This window comes from Dysidea avara, chromosome 6, assembly GCF_963678975.1.
Source record: "Dysidea avara chromosome 6, odDysAvar1.4, whole genome shotgun sequence".
NCBI classification, from domain to species: domain Eukaryota; kingdom Metazoa; phylum Porifera; class Demospongiae; order Dictyoceratida; family Dysideidae; genus Dysidea; species Dysidea avara.
The window spans coordinates 18,165,529-18,191,897 of NC_089277.1; the positions used below are offsets into that span (position 1 = coordinate 18,165,529).

At 38.7% G+C, this 26,369-nt stretch overlaps 1 protein-coding gene across 1 annotated transcript in view; it reads left to right on the top strand.

Annotated features, from left to right (window-relative positions):
• The first annotated feature begins 517 nt into the window (after positions 1–517).
• Positions 518–26,369, top strand: part of LOC136257604 (serine/threonine-protein kinase TAO3-like) — a 31,002-nt gene continuing 5,150 nt past the window's right edge. The window contains exons 1-5 of the mRNA XM_066050848.1: positions 518–619; positions 15,627–17,273; positions 23,780–24,090; positions 24,150–24,698; positions 25,532–26,366. Coding sequence (XP_065906920.1) covers positions 613–619; positions 15,627–17,273; positions 23,780–24,090; positions 24,150–24,698; positions 25,532–26,366 — 3,349 coding nt within the window. The 5' untranslated portion in view covers positions 518–612. The remainder of the gene's footprint in view (positions 620–15,626; positions 17,274–23,779; positions 24,091–24,149; positions 24,699–25,531; positions 26,367–26,369) is intronic.

Genomic DNA, 26,369 nt, shown 5'->3' on the forward strand with positions numbered 1-26,369 from the left:
CTTTAAACACTGCAAACTAAAGCTATAGCAGTATAAGGTCGTGCTAAGTTTTGCATTTAATGTTGGAATGTCTGAAAAACTTCATATGGACATGGATATTTAAATGCATGTTCTATTAGAGTATACTTGACTGCTCTATTAGAGTATATACCTGACTGCTCTATTAGAGTATATCGATCTTTTTAACAAGTTTTGAAGAGGGCTCATGTCACCTCTGTAAATCCTTCCCTGAGAGATGAATATAAGCTTTATCAATTGTTGTGCTGTGCCATTACACTATATTGCTCACTCATTTTGTCCTGCCACACTAAATGGTGTGTTAGGATCCTGCTTGCAGAAGTCTAAATTTTACAGGAGGGGTTCCTGAACCCCCCGGAACCCCCCCTCCCTACGCCCCTGTTTCACCAGTTGCACCAGGGCGGACCATCTGCTAGATGGTCCGGCCGGACTACTTGAGGCGCGGTAGTTGGTCCGGCCAGACCTTTTGCGGCGGGGGACCACCTGCAGCGTGACAGGCCCCGCCCAACCCGGAAGCTACGTACTGAATCGGTGACAACGCAACGAGATTTCGGTTTCAGCTTCGGCAATTGAGAAGTCACCAAGACGCTAAAGATGTCAGGTAAGTTACTGTATAATAGTCCCGCGTGGCCAGACCGCTTTGTCATTGGGTAGGGAGAAAAAAGGGTCTGGTCCGGTTCGAATCCCACGCTCGTCTTGACACTACCCGGATAATTGGGTAGTGTTAACCAAAGAAACGTGATGCATCCTTTAAATAGTAGCCGCTCGCGTCTTTGATGTTGCACGTTTCTTTGGTTAACACTACCCCATTATCCGGGTAGTGTCAAGACGAGTGTGGGATTCGAACCGGACCAGACCCTTTTTTCTCCCTACCCAATGACAAAGAGAAAAAAGCGGTCTGGCTACGCGAGACTAACTGTATAATAGATGCGTAGCTATATGGGGCCAGTTTCCAACTCAAAATAGGATCGAAGGTGCATCCTTTTGTTGTTTTCTGGTGATTTTCACACAGACTGACCTTTAAGATAAAGCAAACAAGTGTTAATTTATTATTGGATTGCCTGTATAGCATTGAGTATCAGCATAAGTTTAATGCACAAAAACATACAAAAAGTGGTCACATGACCAAAAATATCATAATAGGTAAATTAGACAGCTTATTAGAAAATCACTGGTGACCGAAGTCACCATTAGTGTACTTCCTTGCCTTATAATGAAGACTTCTGTGGTATTGTAGACTTTGAACTATATAGAGACAATAATCTGTAAGTATGTAGACTAATGTTCATGAATAAAATTAGCTATTTTTAGTTTCTTGTACTTGATACTTATTTTAGTAACTTTTAATTTCCTTTGTAGTTCTAGAACATTCTCTTAGTGTGACTATATAGATGTGTGCTGTTTTGTAATACTTTCAGAGTGTGAATTAAAGTGAATTAGCTATAATCTTATTGATTAGCTTTAGTAAATTAGCTACTACTAAGATATCACATATTGGCGACGAGAATTTCTATATACTCACGCTATGGCTACTCATTTTGGGAAACTGCAGGAAAATCAGACTCTATCAAGTCATACTTGCAAAGGGTAACCTTATACTTTGAAGCCAATGAGATTGATGCTAAGAAGCAAGTTGCAGTGTTACTTAGTTCAATTGGTGCTCCTATTTACACTCTCCTAAGTGATCTACTTGCTCCAGCTACACCAGGTGAAAAATCACTTGAAGCTATTTCAAAAGCTCTACTCGATCACTTTGAACCAAAACGCTCCATAATTACAGAAAGATTTCATTTTCATAAACGTGATCAGACAGCTACTGAGTCAATTGCACAGTATGATGCAGCCTTGAGGAAGCTTGCTACTCATTGTGAAATTCAAAGGTAATCTGGAAGAAACCTTACGTGATCGTTTTGTATGTGGGATCGTTTTGTATGTGGGCTCCGTCATGAAGCCATACAACACCGTCTATTAGCAGAGACTACCTTGACCTATCCTAAGGCTTTGGAAATCGCGAGGGGGATGGAGTCAGCTGATAAAGACTCTAAATCATTTAAGAAGACTGACACAATCAATGCAATAAGACCACGCCCAGCAAACTCTAACCGTCAATTTGAAAGCTGCTACCGTTGTGGGCGTTCAAATCACAATGCTGCAAACTGCAAATTTAAAGAGTAACCATTAGGGAAAGCACATTAGCATACCGTAAATTATCCCGTAATCTATATCACGTGATTAGTCTGGTCTTCCTGGCCACGAGGTAATGATGAAATGCCTCACGGAATACAGTATGGATGTTCATACGACTGGTTAGTCTTTTATTTAGTCTATAGATTAGAATGGTAGTGAAGGAACACTTTCCTGAGCCTGTTTCGTCTCGAGGTTAGAGAACTGACTAACTTTAATGTCACATCGGGTAGTAAAAATTAGGTTAGGGTTAGGGTAAGAGTTAGGCAATCTTTATAATCTGTTAGGTTAGGGTTAGGGTAAGAGTTAGGCAATCTTTATAATCTGTTAGGTTAGGGTTAGGGTAAGAGTTAGGTAATCATTTATAATCTTCTAGGTTAGGGTTAGGGTAAGAGTTAGGCAATCATTTATAATCTTCTAGGTTAGGGTTAGGGTAAGAGTTAGGCAATCATTTCTATTCTGTTAGGATTAGGGAACTAGGGCTCAATAGTGTTAGACTTTTATAGCTAGAATTAGTAAATATTATACAGGTAGTCACAGTAGCGAAGCGGTAGTGCATGAGGCTTGAAATCAAGTGGTCGAAGGTTCAATTCCCGCTATAGTTCACTTTTTTTTTCGCTCGAGACTTTTCAGTTTTTTTCTAAGTTCAGTACAGTCTGAAAACGTTTTCAAGACGTTGTTTATAGATACCCACCATCGATTTCAGCTAGGAGGGATATAAAAACGATGCACTGAAATTCACACTTGATGTAGCCTTGGAGCTGCAAGTCCGGAGTGAATGCACCCGGACGATGACATATCACACAACGTGGGCGTGTGTGACGTCATCAGGTCACGTGAGATCACGTGAGCTTTAATTTCACGGAGTGCCAATGTGCTCTCCCTAACGCCTAGTAATTTAAAGAGGCTCAATGTCACAATTGTGGCAAGACTGGACATATCGCCCCGCCTGTCGCTCTAAGGCTTCACATACCAAAGTCCCTCAAACTAAATCAACTCCTGGACAAACAAAAACTCACATCAAAGGCAAAAAGACCCATCATTTACAAGATGACACACAACCACCTGCTGATGAAAATGCTAACAGCAGTGAAGATGAATTTGGGCTCCATAGAGTGGACACTCGTTCTGCTGACCCCATTATTGTTTCATTATCTCTAAATGGACAGAAACTTGACATGGAGGTTGATACAGGGGCAGCTTTCTCTGTCAGATCAGAAGCCACAAAACAAGCTTTGTTTAGAAACAAAACTCTACACTCATCTAATCTGGTACTCAAAACATACACGGATGAATGCATGAAGGTAGAGGGCACACTCAATGTGACAGTGAAGTATGGCAACCAAACAAGGAAACTGATGCTAGTGGTTAAAGGGAATGGACCAAGTCTCCTAAGCAGAAATTGGCTGAAACACATCCAACTTGACTGGCACAACATTTTCACCTTAAGAACAGTTAAACTGAAGCCACTTAACTCACTTTTACAGCAGCATGAGACACTGTTTTCAAAAGAACTTGGAAAGATTCAGCCATTCACAGCTTCACTTCACAGATGCTACTCCACGATTTTTCAAACCACAACCAGTTCCCTTTGCAATCAAAGATGCCATCAGCCAAGAACTTGATCGGCTAGAAAAGCAAGGGATAATCTCTAAGGTTCCTCATAGCCAGTGGGCCACACCAATTGTTCCAGTCCCAAAGAAAGATGGGAAATTTCATATTTGTGGAGATTACAAAGTGACCGTCAACCAAGCTTTGTCAGTTGAAGAATTTCCACTACCAACTCCTGAAGAGCTGTTTTCTACCTTATCGTCAGGGAAAATATTTTCTAAGCTAGACTTGTCCCAAGCCTACTTACAGTTGCCAATTGAAGACAACTCAAAACCTTACTTGACTATTAACACTCATCAAGGTCTGTATGCTTACAACCAATTGCCTTTCGGCATTTCCTCAGCTCCAGCTATTTTCCAAAAACTGATGGACACTGTCCTACAAGGAATTCCTGGAGTGTGCTGCTATATTGATGACATATTGGTCAGTACCTCAGATGAAGACAGTCACCACTGTATCCTTGAACAGGTGTTTACTCGACTGACTACTCATGGTTTCAGACTGAAACTGGAGAAGTGTGAGTTCCTACTTAAGTCTATTGAGTACTTAGGACATGTGATAACTAAGGATGGTATTGAACTTGTCCCTTCGAAGGTAGAGGCCATTGTGAAAGCCCCACCTCCTGCCAATGTGCAACAACTTAGATCATTTTTGGGCTTGATTAACTATTATGGAAAATTTATTCCAAATTTGTCAACACTTTTACACCCTTTGAACTCACTTTTACAATCAAACAAGAAATGGTGTTGGTCAACTGAGTGTTCCAAAGCTTTTCAGAATGCCAAGAAACAGCTAACCTCAGCTTGCGTACTTACTCATTTTAACCCCAATTTGCCAATTGCCTTAGCAGCTGATGCCTCTGCATATGGAGTGGGTGCAGTTATTTCTCATATTTTCTCAGATGGTTCCGAACGTCCAATAGCTTTTGCTTCCCATACATTAACAAGTGCAGAAAAGAACTACGCACAGCTAGAAAAGGAAGCTCTGGCACTGATTTTTGGTGTTAAAAGGTTTCACCGTTACCTCTATGGGTGTAATTTCACTCTCATAACTGACCACAAACCATTAGTTACAATCATGGGACCAAAGAAGGGAATACCCTCTCTAGCAGCTGCATGTTTACAAAGATGGGCAATTTTACTGTCAGCATATGACTACACTATCCAATACAAGTCGACTACAAACCATGGTAATGCTGATGGTCTGTCAAGGTTACCGTTACCTTCAACACTTCCAGACTTAGATTCTCAGTGTGTAACCACTTTTAACATTGCACAAGTGCAAGCTCTTCCTGTAACTTTTGGAGATATTCAGAAAAATACCAGGCGTGACACCATACTTGGCAAAGTCTACCATTATTTGCAAGAGGGATGGCCTACCAAGGTACCAGAGGAACTTCAACCCTACAAACACCGTGAGAATGAACTTGGTGTTGAGAATGGCTGTGTGATGTGGGGTATGCGTGTGATTGTTCCACAGACACTTCATTCACAAGTACTGAAATCTCTTCATGCTAATCACCCTGGAATCACAAGAATGAAGGCAATTGCACGAAGCTACTTTTGGTGGATTGGACTAGACAAAGCAATTGAAGAATTGGGTAAATCTTGTCAATCTTGCCAAGCTAACCAAGCCAATCCGGCTGCAGCACCTCTACACCCTTGGATATGGCCTGACACCCCATGGAAACGTATTCATGTTGACTTTGCAGGGCCATACTTGGGTCACATGTTTTTTATTGTTGTAGATGCACACTCAAAGTGGCCAGAAGTAGAAGTGATGTCAACTACTACCTCTGTAAAGACAATTGAAGTCCTAAGGTCACTGTTTGCTCGTCATGGATTGCCAGAACAATTAGTATCGGACAATGGTCCTCAATTCACATCTGCAGAATTTAAACAATTTCTAGAAGGCAATCGTATTACACACATTCTCAGTGCTCCCTATCATCCAGCCTCAAATGGCCTTGCTGAACGCTTTGTACAAACACTGAAACGTACCCTGAAGGCTAGTTCCAATGATGGCAAATCAATTCACCACCATTTATCAGAATTCTTGTTTGAGTATCGTGCAACTCCTCATGCCACCACTAATGTTGCTCCTTGTGAACTGTTCTTCAAACAAAAACTGAGAACACGTTTTGACTTAATGATGCCAAACACAAAACAACAAGTGACATCTAAACAAGCAGATCAGAAGCAACATCATGACAAACATTCTAGATCACAACCTATGTTTCCAGGCACTTCTGTATTTGTCAGAGAATACAATGGACCACACAAATGGATACCTGGTGTGATTCTACAGAAACTGGGTCCAGTGACTTTTAGTGTTGCAATTAATAATGGCAGAACTGTCAAACGTCACATAGACCAACTACGTCATAGGATAGTCACTCCAAAGGCTATAGCCACACCTGCTACCACCTCATCTGACACTATTGACATTGACACTTATCCTTATTCACCACCAGAGGATACCACTGTCTCTGAAACTACCACTGAACAACATACCACTAATCCAGCTACAACAGAACCTCCTGAAGGATATTATCCATTAAGGCAACGTCGACCTCCTGACCATCTTACACTTAACTTTGATGGACAAAGTCACTCTTGACAGAGGGAGGAGATGTGGTATTGTAGACTTTGAACTATATAGAGACAATAATCTGTAAGTATGTAGACTAATGTTCATGAATAAAATTAGCTATTTTTAGTTTCTTGTACTTGATACTTATTTTAGTAACTTTTAATTTCCTTTGTAGTTCTAGAACATTCTCTTAGTGTGACTATATAAATGTGTGCTGTTTTGTAATACTTTCAGAGTGTGAATTAAAGTGAATTAGCTATAATCTTATTGATGTGAACTTAGCTTTAGTAAATTAAGATATCACAACTTCTACATGTTGTAGTGCTATAGCACATCCTTTATAACTGTAATGGGTTTTTGGCCACGTGACCACTTTTTGGGTATTACAGTTAAAACTGCGCTATACACTGATATTGAAAGTAATAGACAGTCTAATAATATATTAGCACTTGTTTGGTTTATCTTAAGGTCAGCCTGCATGAAAATCATCAAAACAATGAAAAAGGCTGAGGTTCCATGGAAATTCTATATGAAGGGATTTTTGGTCTCATGATCACTTTTTGGATAGTTACACATGTTAACATTGTGCTGATAGTGACTGCTACAAACATTCCAATAACAAATTAGCACTTGTTTGCTTTATCTTAAAGGTAAATCTGTGTGAAAATCTCCAAAAAAAAAACAACAAAATGAAGCACCTTCCTATTTTGAGTGGAAACCCTAGCCGTATATAGCAAATATACTATCTATGGTATAGCCAAATGTGACCCTACCTTTATGCCAACTAGTTGTGTTTGTATAAATAGTCTTATATCCAGACCACTTTTTTCTCTTTAGTATTTGGATGGAGGTGTAACAACAGACATTTTACCCAGACATACCTATATTTAGTATCCTATAGTATACCGCTGTATGTATGCGATATATAGTATCACGTGAGTAGTTAGCAATGAATTTATAGTTGTTTGCTAGCAACTCCTTGGGTTTGTTTCTAGACGTGAACAGGCAGCACCGTTACAGAGGGAAAGGGTCTGGTGTAACTCCTGTAGCCATTTCATCTGATTTTGGGGATCGTTTGAAGGGTTGTAAACAGTAGCGAACAGAGCAAAACATGTTTTTGTGTGTGTGTATCTGATTGGTGACTGATGAATTCCTCGGTCGTATACTTCACTGCCAAGAGTTTGTATTGTGTGTCACCAGACCCTTGTGGTCACCACACTCTAATTACAAACGCTATCCTACAATACAAATGCTAAACAGTTATAACTACAGTTCCTTACATGGTCTGGGGGCGAGACTAGGTATGCGTATAGTCTACATTCTATGGCATGTGCTGTAGGTAGATCTGTGACTGCAGTCAAACTCTTGACCCGCCGAAATGTAGAGCCTTTTTCAATCTTTGACTGGTGACTTAGCGATGAGATTTCAGTACTTTTCGATTGTGGGTTGGAAATTTTTACCCTGACCGTTGACTTGGCATGAATTTAGTTGGACTTTGACTGTGGTTGCAGATCTACCTACAGTGAGTGCTTGTGTGTCTCCCCCTTGTGTATATTTTGTGCACCTGTCACAGAAATTACCAGTAGCAGCAACAGGTGCAAGGAACAAGGAAAACATCATGTTTACAACCCTTTAAATGATCACTGGGTATTGGAGTATACCAGACCCTCCCCCAAATACAAAAGGGAAATAGCCAAGGAGTATCTCATGACCCCTAAAAGCCCAAAATAGTGTACGTGAGTCCCAATATTTCAGTGTTTCAAAATATTTAGTTGGTATTTCAATAAATACAATAATCTCCTTTTACTAGTTGTTTCTCACTTTTACTTGTGCTGGAAAGGGGACGGTAGACAACAGGGGACTAGAGAAGCCTTGATAGGAGCACAAGCATGTTTCAGTAGTCACATATGGCCAGATCCTATTTTCTCAGGGTGGCACTTATCAATTTTCAATTATAAGTGCCACCTCAAAAAAGGGTCTGGTCCAGAATCAATATACCAACTCATTTTCACACCCTCAGCTAGGGTTTGGGATATTTAATCAACTTTTGTCGTAAAGCGTATACTTCCCTTTTACCAGTGTTGGGAGTAACGCGCTACTTATGTAACGCGTTACGTAATATTATTACTTTTGTGGTAACAAAGTAATATAACAAAATACGCTATAAAAACAGGTAATATAACTCAAGTTACTTTACTTGCAAATGTAATGCGTTACCTAAGTAATATAGTTACTGTAACGAATCTAATATTATTACTAAAAGTAACAAAGTTACTAACCCCGTTAGTAACCCACTGAGTAACGCCTAGCCACAACGAAGTAATGAAGCCTACTAAATGAGGCTTATTCACCTGCTACTAACTTATATCAAGACTTGCACATTGTCCAACAACGCAATTGTGTCACGTGATAAGGTGGTAGTTTCACACGTGACAGCTTAAGGCTATGGACACAAAGTAATATAATATGTAATATTATTACAGTTACTTTATTTTATGGGTAATCTGTAACTAAATAGTTCAGCTGCAAGTAATATGTAACTAGTTACTTTTAAAAAGTAACTTGCCCAACACTGCCTTTTACCATGTACTCACTGGAAATTCCATGAATGATTACTGGCCATGGTGATGTGTGAGACACAGAGGCTGTTTTTCTACAACTGAAGTACGTGGATTGATTCCTTGTGAAACCAAAGGGTTAGAGAAAAATTGAACACGGAATCAATTTGTGTCCTTTTCAGCCATAAAAAAAAAACCTCTGTGTCTCACATCACTGCTACCAGATATTATTCATGGCATTTCCAGTGCATATGTGGCTTGAAATTTAAAAGAAGTATACTTTTTATGATGAAAGTTGATTAAACATCCCAAACCCTAGAAAAACGAGTTGGTATATTGATTCTGGATCAGACCCTTTTTGAGGGGGTACTTATAAATGAAAATCGATAGGTGCCACCCTAGGAAAATAGGGTCTGGCCATGCAAGACTAGTGCTTCAGTTGTACAGATTAATTCACGAAACATCCAGCAGTGAATTACTTCAAAGCATCTTCTTGAAAAGCCCACCTTTGTTGTGTTTTCACAGTTGGGACTTCAGTCACCACCCTTGATGTTTTTGTAATTGAGTGCATGATGAAAATAACTGTGTTTGTAGGTCTTTCCAGATTTTAGGATTTCCAAATGTTCAAATGGTGTCGGATGGTGTACAAGAGTCCCAGCCCATAAGCTTCCCCCCCCCCCCCCTCTCCCAGAGAAAGCAGTCTGGGCATGAGTCTAAAGGTGTGTTGCGTAGGCATGCACTGTAGGTTGATCTGCAAATGCGGTTGAATGAGCAAAATCTCACCTTGGCATGTGACTTGCAGTGTTTAACCTGTGATTTGAATATTTTCTCAAAGGTTGGCTAGGAGAACCATTGTTTTATTTCCTTGTTTCCAATGGCCACCTGTGCTTGTAACATAGTATTTCTTTGTTGGTACTACCAGTAACTGTGAAAGAAACATCATTGCTATTAGAAGCCTAACTTAGCTATGAATATATTTGCGTATATGTTACACACAGATACACAACCTTTGTCTGGTTGCACAACCGGACGTCCGTATACCTATACGGGTCAACTGGGTATGTAACTGTGCTTTTATATGTTGTTGCTACACATGTATGCAACCTTTGCCCATGGCCAGTTGCACAACTGTCTAGGATCTTGGGCTGGATATGATGCAATGGAAATTAATGCATGAATGAATGTCACATTTAGTTGTACTAGCTGTACCATAGTTTGACTTTGTGTAGGCTATCTTGCTCACAGGAATTAAGTAGCTAAAGCTACTATAGCTACATGGTAAGTTATAGCTAGCTACTGATGACTCGCTGGCTTTAATATCCATAGGCTTGGACCAATTATGCTTTGAAATTAGCCTATTATGCCTTTGAGCAGTACTCTAAAATCCAGCCTATACGTATTTTGCTCAAAATTGTACTTCAAAATCAAGATTATGCCCTTCCATTTGTACACTGCAGTATATCAACCATTCCTGACTGCTGTATTAGAGTAAGTGACTGTTCTATTACAATCTTATTTCCACGAAGTGTGATTAATCAGTCAAGAAATAATAAAAATAATAACATTGCACATTTTTGAGATAAAATGCAGTATTAAGCGTAGTATGTTTAGTGCACGCATTGCACATTTTAATTAAAAATCTTGAAAATCGTCCTATTATGCTGGCGATGCTTTTACTAGCCTATTATGTTCAAAATTATGCCAGCATAATTAGCCAGCCCCAGGGACGGATCTAGGATTTATAAAAGGGGGGGGGGCTAACTCAAGGTAGTAATCTCTTGGGTGGAGGTGTGTGGAACTAGGGGGTCTTGGGGCATCCCCCCAGGAAATTTTTGAAAAATAGATGCTAAAATACTGCAATTTGGAGACATTTCCACATAAAATTCATATTTCTGTCAGTATAATAGATATTTTATATACTGCCTTTAGATTATAGGTATGGCTCTCTGAAGCATTTTGTAAAGTTTGGGTAGGTACAGACAACCAAGTACATGATGCACCACTCTCACAATTGTACAACAATAGGTGCATGTTAAAATAATAATGTTGAAATTGGAAAATTTTGAAATTTGAATGATACTAGATTGAATCTGAAGCATTTTCAATGGAAATTGTGTACCTGAATTAAGTATTGCCATACATATTAACTATTATACAAGCAGATGAATGAAGCCTTTTAAACAGACCAATGCACTTCATTGTATGTATAGGTAACTACTCCAGCTTATTCTAATACCAATAATTCAATTCTCAATGAACCCATTGATTTTTGAAGTGGCCAAATTTCTTCTCCAAGCAACTTGACTGCAAATGTTGTCATTTTCACCTTGGGCCCAAGCAATGCTTGTAGCTCCTCCAAAGGTACTTGCTGTAGAAGCTGCTTGTAGTATTCTGATTCTTGCAATTGTCTGTGATTTGCTGGTGCTTGTGGACTCTTCTGATGATTTTTAAGGGCAGCATTTTAAGGTGCCATTTTCTTTGGAGGGGATATCCCTACTATACAGTACAATGGTACAACTGCCTCCCAGGTATTACCATAGATAATACACGTAATAAAGGATTGGCAACGCGCATAGCAACTATTAGACAATCCTCGTTACGGTCGCGTGACCTATTATGTAACTTATGCGTGTCTATCGTCATAGATACGGCTACCCCACAGAATGAATACTCAGCTTTATCGTTCCCAGTGCTGTTATTTCGCTATCCAGTAGTAGAGAGGAGCTACTCATGTAACCCAAGATGTAACCAGTATCGATTGTAGTGAGCTATCAACTAGCGGATTTTGGGTGCTGGCAGCAACTTGGTGAGTCGTGGGGTTGGAGTCTTATTTACCGTGGCACAGGAATATCGAATCCTATGAAAAATTCGATGCGCTCCTGGTAGCCAGCTGCAGTAGGTCAAAATAAGGATGGGCTATATAAACCAGGGTTTAAGCCGATTGGCTGTTCGTAATAGGGCTTCAGCAGCATACTACCTTATGTATCCAGTGGCAATGTGTTTTTTTTAATGGACTGATGGATATTGTGTGTATATTGGGCATTTGTTTCCCCAGTAAACACCAGGTACCCATTGATGTTGCTATGACAGCTCACCAGGTCTCCAACTGTATACAGCTGGAGCAATATGAGTAAAGTTTGTTGCTCAAGGAATCACCAGATTGGCATAACTGGGAATCAAACCTGGAACCTTTCAATTACCAGGCCAGTGCTCTAGCCACTTGGCTATGCTGCCTCACTGTCCTTGTCTCAACTTTGTGGTCATTGTGTGACTTTGGGTTCTGCGACTTCTCCCTGTGAGATCTAGACCTGGACAGTCCTGTGGATTACTAGACCTGTCCCAGGAGGATTCTGCACAAGATTCTAGTGTCTGAGTGGTACACAGGCATCCCAGTGTTGGTTTTCTGGGTGGCAATAATTGTTTCACACAACTTCCGGCTTAGGCTCTGGGTGTGTGTGTGGTGTGTGGTGTGTGGTGTGTGTGTGTGGAGGACAAGAGTTCAACACTCCATTCTATTTTCGTCATGTTGTTCACATGTGATGTGTTGTTTCATTAGGCCATGGTATGTGTTGTATTGTGTGGGAATTCCAGGGGTCGGTCACTCAGAAAATCCTTGAAATTTGGCTATCAAAATTGCAGCAAGTTTCAATGGTGATATTTCAGAAAATAAATCTCCTTTTATACCTGGGGCTAATTGTTTGTAGGAAACCATACCAAGGGGCCATATTTACTCCAGAAGCCATGGTAGATCTTGCAATGGCTGGTGTTTTAGGTATGTGGAAAGTATTCGAAAAAAATAATTGACAAATTTCTGAACTTTGATCAATATTTCACTGAGTGAGAGACCTCTCTACTAACATCCCTAAATTGTGTAATGTTTTAGGGATTTCAAGCATTTGAATAATATAAATCTTTATCTAGGTGTTTACGAGGATCATTTCATTGCTACTATTGCATGAAATGAGTAACTGACAGGACCTCAGGAATCTCAATGGAGATGCAGGTGTGCTTTGCACAAATAAATTAATGGAGCATCCATCAGTCAATTATCTAGCTTACTCTAAGCCATCCTGGAAGCCTCAAAGGATGTGTCTGTCACATATGGTTCTTATAATCAAGACAGAAGCAAAAATAACTGGTGATTCCAGAGTTCAGAATTTTTAAGATTTTCTTTCTGAGATTGTGTGTGAGAGTCCCATGTCATTTGTGACTCCTAGGGTTGTGATTTTTATCTGATCTGAATATTTGAAATCATTGAATGCTTTATTAGAGTAGCGAGTGTTCTATTAGAGAAGTTAAATGATTTTTTTTCATGTTTTGCAAATGTGTTTTAAGAGATTTCATACAAAACTTCATTTATCAGGTATCTGAACTGCAGGTGGTCCCTAGGAGTTCAGATATGTTTCCATTGTTTATATCAATTGTTATAATATAGCAGAGTCTAGCTAGATGTTAGTCCACAACATCAGTTTCCAGCATTGTGACGAACACAAGGACGTCACTTGATATCTACTGGATGGTATTTGCTGTGAGCTGCTACATTTACAAAAACGTTCATTATTCCCTGTCTAAGCTTGAAGTCATGGTACACTACTCTTTACCACCAACAGCTCCTTCGTGTTGATAATATGCTCCATTCCACTACACCTTTTATACCCCATTTTCACATACTTTGATGGCTAATGCCACATCTGAATTTGAGCTCGTACATATTTGCGTTCCACCACCATAACATCGAGTTCTCTTGTGCTGAATAGTAACTTGATGTTTCTCCACATGGTACCACGATAAAACTCCAAAACTCAGCACAATGAAATAGCTTCAAACCATAGTTTGGTAAGTGGTACGCCTACACAAAACAAAGCATTCCACTCTATTAACGGTTACAATTAATTCTTTATACATTGTTCGGAAAAAAGCACTTTAGTTTCCTTGTTAAAACTCCAAAATTGAGAAAAGCCATGAAGCAGTGGGCCTTATCTTGCGCTGGGTTAAAAATGACAGTGTGTTTCACTATTTTATTACATCAGATACTCACCTTAGTAGTTGCACGTTCATTTGAACTAAGCTTTACGTCTTTACTGAGTAGTACTCTGCTACGGCACAGGAACGAAGCGGCCTAGTGCGTTTAGTAACGGGTGAGAGGGCGCGTTAACTGGATGACGTACCGTAACAAGGATTGTACGTGACGTCACTACAGGTTTAATAGGCGCGTTGCCAATCCTTTATTACTTGTATTATCTATGGTATTACTAACTGAAGGCCAGGGGTTGCTATACGTACTTTATCACAATGCCTTACACAAGGCTATCACAGTTTAAAAAATTATACGTAATGTGTGACCGGTTTTATGAAAACCTGACACAAGTGTGCATTTTTCAAATTCCTGTTTTTAATATTTATAGTCTACTTAGCCACGTGTATGCTCTGGCAAAGTTTCAGCTTCATATGCCAATAACTTTAGGAGTGACAGCCCTACAAAGTAGCAACAACAGAAAGATTAATTTGTACAGCAAATATAGGGGTAATATATAGTGTTCGCCATGAGTAGGGAAATCGATTAGTGGGTAAGTTTATTCTTTTATCACCTTTCTTCACCGCATACAAAGGAAATTTTGTGAAGAAAGATTGATCGCGTACGTTCGCTTCGACATGTCGTAAATAAACGCCATACCTTTCATGTCCTTTAGTCTACTGCAACAAAACAAGATTTTCAAACTGCTCTTGAGTAGGCAAATAAGATGATATCCAGGGTTTTATTGTTAGTCCCTGCCTTCACTAAAAGAAACACGTTCAAAAAATTTACGGAACTTTTTCAATAATATGCAAGTATTTCACCCATTGCATTCTTATACTGTAAATTTAGGATTGTACAATTGTGTCGGGTTTTTGCAGATCTGGTCACATATTTCCTTTGATGTCTGAGGTTACTAAATCCAGTAGAAACCTGTGGTGGGGTTACTAGATAGTTAGTAAGCTGTGGTTGCACCGGTGGTTGTGTACTAAATTCATCAAACGAAAATTGGCGAAGCCAAAGACAAAATGTCCTTACTGTTAGCTCACTTTCTGGACAAAACAGGCATCATTAACATTCAGCTAGGCATCCAATACCAATGTCTGGCACAGTGTGGCGCTGACACAATAAACATGGATAAATCTTGATGCTATCACTCACAATTTGCTTCTTAATCACTTACTTTCTGGACAAGACAAGCATCTTTTTAGCCCGGGATACATCCCAATGCTAGCACACACAGTTTTCCATTTCTCTCACTCTTTCTTAACCTAGGAAATTTTCTAAATCACTTAGAATGGGTTTCTACGCTGTTTAGAGCCCCTCAGATGATGTGGGCTTGGCTACCCACAACTAATTACCTCGGCCTGTGGCCTCGGTAATTAAGTTTGTGGGTAACCTCCCCCACATCGTCCTTGGGCCTCTAAATAGCATAGAAACCTTTCTAACTAATACTTAGAACAACTGATGAGACCTGTGGCTGCAAAATGAAGTCACGCAGAGACTCTCTGACCACCAGTTAATTAGAAAAATAAATTCCTTGGTTTTTGTATTATACTTAAAATATGCATAGTGAATAAGTATGTATTTGGGCTTATATCCATACATGCTGTGTGTTACATGTGTTGTATAAATAAATATTAATATAGATCACAGGCATATTGCAAAGTTACTAAAAGATAATGAGATGCTTGAAGGAGTTGACGTAAACTTAAATGAAGAACTTGGAAGAGGTTCTTATGCTAAAGTATTTAAAGCAGAATGGCTTGGCCTACCTTGTGTTGCTAAGGTATTTCACACTGATATCTTTCCCAAACATCATGCCGAAACCTGGAAACTGCTGGGAAGAGAAATTCAGCTGCTGCAACAAATACGCCATCCCAATATTGTCCAGCTGTTAGGGTTTGTATCAGTTTCCACTACTAACATTCCTTCCATAGTAATGGAACTGTTGGATACTAACCTCACTAACCTGCTTGAAAGACGTGGTGTTTTACCATTTGATATACAAGTTGGTATTTTACATGATGTAGCTGTTGGTCTTAGCTTTCTTCATGGTCAGAAGGATCCCATCATTCACAGAGATTTGTCCAGTAATAACATTTTACTGACTAATCATTTGGTTGCAAAGATTAGTGATTTGGGATTGGCCAAGCATATAAAATCACCAGAATTGCAGGCTGGATCAGCGGGAGGCTTTGGTACTCCTTATTTCATGCCTCCAGAAGTCATAGGGCAAAACCCTCCACAAATTTCTCCAAAAACTGACATTTTCTCATTTGGAGTGGTCACATTACAAATAGCAACTGGTAAATTCCCTGAAGTGCGGGGCTCAATTAACCTTGATGCTGAAGCTAACAGAAGGATGCATCACATAAAACAGTTGGAAAAGAACAATCCTTTACATCAAATCATTCTACAGTGTTTAAGTAAAAGTGAGGGTCGTCCATTAGCTATTGAATTATGTAAAAGCTTGAAAAAGTTTAAAAGTACCATGAAGACTACCTTAGATTTTAGAAATGAATGCATTACAGCACAGAAGGAAAAAGATGATTTAAGCCTAAAGTTAGAGCAAAAGAATGCTGACATGCAGGAAATGCAAGACAACGCACACAAAGAATTAGAAGCTTTACACGCTAAACTTGCTAAAGAAAAAGAATCCAAAGAAGCTAGTGCTTTGAAGAACAAAAAGCTAGAAGGTACCATTGATAAACTGACCCATAACCAAGTGAGGTTGCAAAAGCAAGTCAGTGATCAACAAGTTACAGCCAAAAGAAAATTTCAATCTGAACAACAAAAGCAAAAATTACTGCGTGATGAAAATAGTATGTTAAAAAGAAAGATTACAGAAGTTAAACAAAGTCAACCTTTGAATGTGACTAAATTATTAGTAGAGCAAAATATAAAGCTTGCAAATTTGCTGGAAAGCACCAACGATGATTTAAAGCTTCAAAAACAATGTGTAAAAGAATTGTTAGATCGCATGAGTAAAACGGATTCCACCTCAAGTTCCATTGATGAAACACTCCAGCAATGTAAGGCTGATAGGAGTTCAATAACAGCTCAAATGCAGGATACAGCGAAACACTTTTCACAACTTGAACATTTGCTACAAAGGGATGATTTATCACCCAAATCTTTGACATTACCTTCACAAACAAAAAGTGTCACTGGAACAGCTGTTACACCTATCGATGATGACATGCCTCAGTGTCCTCTCTGCCATATGACATTTGGGAGTAAAAATGAGTTGCAACTACATTATCTACAATCATGTGCTGGCTATGATAATCCAGGTACATTTGTTAGTAAGTAGCTGTATATTGTAGTAGCAGTAGCAGTAGCAGTAGCAGTAGCAGTAGAAGGATAGGAGATAACAAATTTTAATCACACTTAAAAAGCCTAATGTAGAGTATGTTAGTTCAAGACACACAGAAAGTCAGCACACCACACCATCGGTATATAGACAGGAAAAAGCATTTTACGCATGCATAGCTCCATCACCCCTTCTTCAAAGCATGCCATTTTTGCATTGTACAGTAGCTGTCTGCCAGATAGGGTAGACCGTACAGAGAATGTGATTAAATTTGCATCAGCCATTATGAACATTCAAAATTTTGATTTTATTGTTTGTTTCTTTTTCTTAAGCAGTTGAGGGTCTATGGAAGCTTTGACTTCTTTTTGAACACTTTGTAAAAATTGTTATAAAACACATATGCACAACTTGATTGGTGCAAAGTAAAAGTGTATAAAGGTGAATTAATGTTCTAAGTTTGCTAAATATCCTCAGAGTTATGAAGTCAACGTTTATTCACATAAAAAAGATTGAACTTTTCTCACGGCAACAGGGTAAACCAAGTATGGGAATAACTTAAAAATCAGTGTCTGTGTGTATATATATATAGGCTGATCATTTTAGCAGTGCTTTTTGATACAATGGAGTTGCAGCTACAGAATTATAAAGCAAAAACTAAGCAAGTACAAGTACACAAAAAATTTGGAGTTTTCAACTAGAGTAGAGACCATAGCACATTGATAAAATTTATTTATTATTATTAATACTTTACAGTGACCGGCACTGAAGGTCTACAGCAACATGTGCTGCAGCCTTAGGATTACCTAACCTAAATTCAAGGACTTAGACTTAATGACTTATAGCTGGAAAGGTGTAATAGAAAAGGGGCCAAAGTAAGGAAAAAAATCCCTCCAACCCCAGGATTCGAACTGCAGGTCACCCAATGTCTAGTCGGGGCCACACTTAGTCTTCCTCCAGGAGGGATGAATTTTCTTCCTTAAACCTAAAGTATTTATTATTAACACTTTACAGTGACCGAAAAAGTACTGAAACAAGCTGGAGTAGTGCATGATATTGAATTACAGTAAAAAAATAAGAAGTGTTATCCCTATTTTGCTCAAGATACCATAGTGTAAATGCACAGTAGGGATATAACACTTTCGTTCCTCTGAACACCCTGACTTAGCCGGACAGCGAGATCAGCGAGTGATTGGATAGTATTCGAGTGGAAATTGTATTACTTCGTCCTGTTAGTTAAGACTAAGCTCCAGACAACTGAAAGGGCCTGTTTATTTGAACAATTTCTGGCCCGGGTGAATAGAGTGTGGACCATCGTGATCAGCGAGTGATCGGATAGTATTCGAGTGGAAATTGTATTACTTCATCCTGTTAGTCGAGACTAAGCCCCAGATAACTGACAGGGCCTGTTTGTTCGAACAACTTCCGGCCCTGGTGAATAGAACGCAGATCATCATACTGAGACAGGTCATAGATCTGAACACCACTGCTACTACGATCAAAGGTAAGTTATGCATGCTACTATGGACCTATGTGCTTCCAATTTTAGCACAGTACGTACTTTAATAAGCTGTACAGGAACTTAATAGCTAGCTCACAAGTTACACTGTAACTAGCTGCGCTACAACAAAACTAAACAAACTAGTATTTTTTAAAAATTGGTATTTTAAAAATGATGTAGGGATCTATGCAATAAGAAGTAGTGGAACAAGAGATGAATGATGGTATTATAGCATAGCTCGGTGGGAAAGTCCCTACTTTGGCATTGAGCAAAATTATAGCTAATGTGCCAAAGTAGGGACTTTCCTACTGAGCTATGCTGTAATACCATCATTCATATCTTGTTTCACTACTTTTTATTGCATAGTTCCCTACATCATTTTTAAATTAACAATTTTTTTAATGTATGAGATATACCATTTCATTTTTTGTGGTTAACTCTTTGATTTAAAAATTGCCAATACAACCGATAGTCATGGCTACTTTTAATTTCCCTTTTTGTAGTCCACTATTGTATCAAGACATATGGTAGTGTGTTGTGTGGCCTGGTGCTCCACACCGTGAGTATATTGACAGGAAGAAAGAAAACAGCTTATTCACTCGTGCATAGCTCCATGGCCCCTTCTCTAAAGCACACCATTTTTGTATTATAGCTGTCTGCCGGGTAGGGTAGGCCACACAGCAAATTTGATTAAATTCACAACAGCCATTTGCGAGATATGGGTGTTCAAAAATTTGATTTAATTGTTTTTCTTCTTATGCCGTATGGGGGCTTTGATTTATTTTTGCACACTTTGTAAAAATTGCTATAAAACGTAAATGTGTAATTCGATTGCCTCAATCTTTGGCATAAATGAAGAGTGTATAAAGGTGAATTCACATACCACGTTTGCTATGAATCTGATGAATATCCAAGGAGTTATGAGCATTTATTCATGAAAAAAGATCAAACTTCTGTCACAGTTATGAGATAAACCAAGTATAGGAATAACTTGAAAATTGGTGTGTAGATAGGCTGATCATCGTAGCAGTGCCTTTTGATAGTTTGAACTAGTGTTGAACAATATTGCCTTTCTGATAATCTAGATTACTGTTTTAATAATAATCTCGATTTTCGATTAAATCTCGATATCTGGTTTACTGAAGTATACAATGTACCTCTCTGCAACAAGGCATTCAGCAAGCTAAAGGTCTCTATCATTCATGATGGTAGTTTTGTTTGCCGACAAGCTCAAATTCTTAGAATGCTAAGCCCTTTCTATGACCATGCAAAGAAACTTTCACAAGACCAAATCTATTAAGGGTGGGATCTTCACTATTGTCCTGTTTATTGCAACGAAATTAATGTTTGCTACTTGACAAGATGTAAAATGGATTAGTGACTAATTTCTAGATTAGTGAAACATATCTAGATTATCGATTTAATTGATTAATCACCCAATGCTAGTTTGAATAACAAAGCTACAAAGTTATAAACCAAACAAGTGTAAATCGTGGGATCGAGATACGTTAGTAGAGCACAGTCACTGTGAGGTAAAAAAGGTGGACAAAAAATGTCAAGAAAGCTTACCTGAGCTCAAACCAGGGACTTCCATACCTAACACCTGCATCATTAACCACTGAACCACTGCTGTCTTGACTGATCATCTCACTTAATTCTTTTAAAATGAAAATTCTACTAGTAAAGAAACGTTTATTATTTCATAATAATATCTACCAATAGAAGTACTAGATTGTTCTAGAACATTCTATGTATGTCAAAAGAAGTGAAATCCACACAAAACAGCCAAGCTGTGAAAAAATGGTGCAGCCTTTAAAAGCCTGGGTGAAAAAAAGCTGTGAAATCAAAAGTGGCGGCCAAGAAATGGCTGCAACAATGTTAATGCTAATAAATTTTAACGTTAACATCATAAACAGTTTGGCTGTTTTTGCATGGATTTTACTTCTTTTTAAATATATATGCTTCATATTAGTGAGTAACTTAGTATGGATAGAAATGTGCTTGTCTTTAATATTGAGTAAAAAGCTGATCCTACATCCATAAAGTGATACCTAAAAAATATTAATAGAATACTGTAGGGTTCAAGCAATGTAAAGTAGTTAAATAAGAGATGATGGCAGCTACGTGTAAACGAAAATCCTACTTGGCATTGTAGCAATGTGGAAAATCTGTAAATTGGCATGTTTTTCGCCATCTTTTAAATGCCAAAGTAGGGAATTTCCCACATTACTGCAATGCCAAGTAGGGATTTTCCCTCATAGCTACTATCATGTCTTGTTTCACTACTAAATTAATGATTTTTATTGCACTGGTTAACTTTTTTTGTTAGAGCATAGCTCTATAATATACACTATTGTTGTGACTGCTGTATTAGATCTTGCTACTCAGCTACGCAGTAGATTAAGCTGGGTGGCATGTACAAATGCAATTGTGAAATATGAGCCCTCAAAGTGAAGCTTAATTTCTTTGTTTTTTTTTCTTTGTTTAGGGGGCTTGGGAGGCTCAGATTATTCTTTTCGCACAACCATTACAAAATTTCAGTGTGCAGTTCGATTGTCTTGAACTTTGGTGAACTTTAAGAATGTATTGCAACAAAATCATGTACCAAGTTTGGTGCAAACCTGATAAATAGTCAGAGATATGGATGATTATTTGCATTAAAAAGGCTGACTTGTTGTCATGCCTACAGGTAAACTGCTTATGGGAATAACTTAAAAATCAGTCTGCGCGTATAGGTTGATCATCATATGTAGCTCAAACCTTTTAAGAATTGTATTGACAGCTATAGAGTTACAAGGCAAAAATTAAATCCTGGGGTTGAGATACTCTAATAGAACAGTCACCACAAGGAAAAAAAAGGGGGGGGGGGTTGAAAATTACCATTGTTCGAACTAGGGACCTCCGTACTGAGCACCCAAATCCTAAACCACTGAGCTGCTGCTATCATGGTTGTTCACTTCACTTAATTTCTATAAATGAATTTTCTTCATAAAATCTACTCAGTAGTAAAATTTCAAAGATCTACCAATGGAAAATCTAGAACATTCTGTGTATACTCTATTAGAAATCCTGAAAAAAGGTGCACTCTATTAGAGTAACACAATAGTAATCAAATAAAACTCTGCAGTACAACACTATTGTAACTTCTGTAATATTCCATTGAATCGAAGCCAACTTTATAGCCATTTTGGTACCAATCGGTGGGTAGTATACTACGATTAAGACCTGCTCGCACCAATTGTGACCACATCTGAAAGAACCCCATATGTTAGTGCATTTTACAAATTCCATTTTATTACATCTAGTTAGCCAATGGAATGGTCAACCAAAGTTTCAACTCTAGAAGCCTTGAAATTTCAAAGATACAGTGCTACAAAGTGGCAATAATGGGAAAATCGATTTGTACAGTGACAATACGGAAAATAAACTACAGGTGCTTAATTAAATGGTCATAACTTACAAATGCAGTCCTCTACCAAGACGAAATTTATACCATCTGATTCCCCATGAACAAGCAAATCCATTGCTGGGTAAATTTTACCTTCCAGGCCTTTCCTATGACCAGGGCTAAGGCGAAAAAAATGATAGTAAACTGCTTGTCCAACACAAGGCAGACTAATGCTCATATCTTTCTTCTCCTTGAGAGCACGGATACGAAACAAAGAGTTTCAAACTTCCCTTGCTTTGGGGATCACAATGGTACCAAGATATTTGCCATTACCACTTTCCTTCACTGTGTAACAAATGCTTAAAAAATTTACGGAGTTTTTTTTTTTCGATTTTGTAAATATTTCACCCATTGCATTTATTGCATTATACTGTACAATTAGGCTTGCGCTAATGTATGGGATTCTTGCAGATCCGGTCACAATTGTCATTATCATAATCATCACTTTAAGTGCTATGCTAGCAAAACTTGTGACAGCAACTGCATGGAAATCGTATTCTCAAGCACAAAATTAAAGAGCAATTATATCAGTATTAGCTAAAAATGGTTGTTGCATAGCCGGATAGTTCCTTTGGCTTTAGTATCGGATTGGCATATACATGTAGGTATTTCCTGTATTGGCAGAGCACTATATCATCATCGTTGTATCTGTAGAAAAGAAGAACAATAATGTGTCAAAAGCCTGGGTAAAAAAAGTTGTGAAATCAAAGGTGGCGGCCATGAAATGGCTACAAAATCAATTTTAATAAGGCTTCATGTTGGTGCATTATTAAAATTTATTTCATCAACATCATTGCAACCATTTCTTGGCTACCACCTTTGATTTCACATTTTTTTCACCCAGGCTTTTGAAGGCCGCACCATGTTTATACAGCTCGCATGGATAATCTTCACAGAATAGTCTTATTCCATTTATCAAATACTATTACAGGCACCCAGATATAGAATTTAAAAATTCATCAAAACCTATACTTTGGTCTGCCTGCCTCAGTGCCTGCATGATCAGTCGCAAAGCTAGAATGTATCAACTATTATAATTACGCTGCTTGCTCTAAGCCATTACACCTATGCATTGTAATTTACTTTTCAAAAGTTCCAGTGAGTCATCTGTATGGCATTGCAAAGATGGATAAAAAAAAACCCATGCATAGTGCTCCTTCCTGTTGCCTAAACCTGAAACCCTCTCTGAACATTTCTAGATCTACCACTGCCATGCCCCCCTTTAATGATCAGAACACCCAACTACATCTCTTGCTGAGCCTCAATGATATAGCTCTGTAGAAAACAAGGTATAGGCTATCTTGGTATGTGGGTGCTGAAGATGGAGGGAATTTTTGCAGTACATACAAAAATGATTCAAATTCGAGAAGGGAGCATGGAGCTACATACGTATGCGTGAATATCACGTTCTCTTTTTCCTGTAAATATATGCAGCATTTTTAGCGACATGCGTCACTTTAGGGGAACCCTTTTAAGTACTGTCTTGATAGTGAGGATTACGAAACCAGTACTACACATACGAGGTGTTGTTACATTGTAGTTGCTGCTTCTCATCAAGATGTTGGCCAGAGTTCTTCTGATGCTTATAGTGGAGCTAATGTGATGGCATTTATGGGGAAGGAACGTAATATAGGAGCAGCTCAAAAGCCTGGTATTGATCTGCAGGGAGTAGAAGACATAGCAACGCAAGCCAAAATAAAGGAACTAGAAGTACAGCTACACAGTAAAGAGCAAGAGAAAAGTGAAATCAAACGAAATATGGATCGTGCAATTGCACAGTTGACTAATCGGATATGGCGTCTTGAAGATCAGCTTAAGAATATACCTAGCTCTACTGGTGGCAGTAATGAAGTGAGTTCATTAGCATGTACGTACAGGTGTAATTGCTTTGTTTTTTCTATACCCTGTAGGCTGCTATGGTTGAAGAGATACGCAAGCTAAACATGAAGATAGCTGAACTGGAGAGTGCTGATCGCATGATGAAGGAGTCAACTGCTGGACAGGATGAATTAGAGAGACACCATCAACAACAGATCCTAAAACTGGAGTGGAGAAATAACAAGCTTAAACTACAAGTTGCTAACTTGGAAGAAATTTGCAGAATGCAACAAGGAGAGGCCCTTGAAGATTCTAAAAAGGAAATTGAGCATAACAAGGCTGTGATTGCTCAACTTCAGAGTCAGATGCAAGAGAATGATATTCGTTACAAGCAAGTCGCTTCAAGCCTTGAAGATGCGCACCAGAAGCAAACTGACTTGCTAGAGGAGAGTAGGGCGGCCATGACAAAGTCCATGCAACTGACTGAAGAGAATGCTAAACTACATGAACAAAATTTCAACTTGTCAGAAGATTTGAAGTCACTCACTGCCAAGTTACAGCAGCAAGGAGGAGGAGGTGCCATGGCCAATGATGAGGAGGTTGCTACTTTGAAAAAAGAAAGTGCCAGGCTAAAAATACTGGTATGTAAATGATAGCTATACTGTCATATAGTATTTGTACATTTGACATATACGGGTCCGTCCGTACCCATGCATAATTCATGTTCATGCATTGGTTTACATATATGTTTACATAGTTACATACATTTATGTGACCGGATCTGTGAAAACCCGACATAATGGCTTTGTTATTGAATATTTATAATCTACTTAGCCGAGTGTATGCTCTGGCCAAGTTTCAGCCTTGTATGCCAACAACTTTTGGAATTACAGCCCTACAAAGTAGCAGCAACAGAAAGATCAATTTGTACAGCAAGTATTGGGAAAGTAAATTACAGGTGCTTACAAAAATGACTGTAACTTACAAACGCAATGCATTACAGAGTTGCAACTTGTACCATCGTGTTCGCCATGAATAGGGGAGTCCATGACGTGGTAGGTTTTTTCTCCTACCACCTTTCTTCACTACATACAGAGACGAAATCAGTGAAGAAAAATCGATCGCATATGCTTGCTTCGACATGACGTAAACAAATGCCCATAACTCACATGTCCTTTAGGCTACTGCGATGAAACAAAGATTTCAAACTCCTCTTGAGTAGGCGAATAAGGTGATATCCATTTTAAAATCATTACTCCCTTTCTTCACAAAGAACAAAACATTTAAAAAATTTTACGATTTTTTTTCATTTATGCAAATATTTTACCCATTGCAATCAATAGCCTATAGCGAAAATTTAGGCTTGCACCATTATGTCGGGTTTTCACAGATCCAGTTACATATATTTGTATATTGGACACTGTTCATACTTACACATTTTTCCATTGTAAGGCATTTGTTCTGTTGTGTGTAGGCTGAAAATGATGAAAGAGAGAAGCAGATGCTTGAGCAGAAGAACTATTGTTTAGCTGCAGAATTGCAACGATTGCGTGAAGTGCAAGAGTCTGGAGCAGCCACAGAAACTAATACCCAAGAGACAGATACCCTCAGAGTTGAGAATGCCAAGTTAAACACCACCGTACAGACGCTACAAATGCAACAGACTTCCTATCAAGCTACCCACCAGGAAGTGACAATGAAGATTTCCTCAATTGAGGCAGAGAACTTGTCACTGCAACAGCAAGTGACTGGACTAAAGACTTCACAGTACCGTCTACAACAACAAGTAAACTCCACAGAACAGGAGAAGAAAATGTTAAATGAGCAACTAAGACAACTGCAGCTAACTGCCAGATCTGGGGCTAAAAGTTCAGAAGTATCTTCTCTGCAGCAGCAACCACAACAGATCACTCAAGAAAGGGATAGTGCTAAGAGACAGATGCAAAGCATGGAGCACTTTAAGACATTACTTGAGGATGAGAACATGCGACAGAAGGAGACCATATCTAAACTGCAGTCCCAAGTGTCTACTGATAAAATCTTAACCAGTGAAGAAACTAATCATACTCCATCTCCCAGTTTAGTCAAGAAGCCTACTAAACGATCTAGTAAGGCAATCATCAAGCAGGCTACTACTAGCACAAGTGGGAAAAAGACACCAGTTTGGTGTGAACCAGTCACTTCAGTTAGTAAAGGGCAGAGGGTAGTGATTGGACAATCTGGTGGCGATGAATGTGGCACTGTGAGAGTTGTAAATGTTACAATCGGCTCAAAGACAGGCTTTGTTGGAATAGAGATGGATCTTCCAAGTA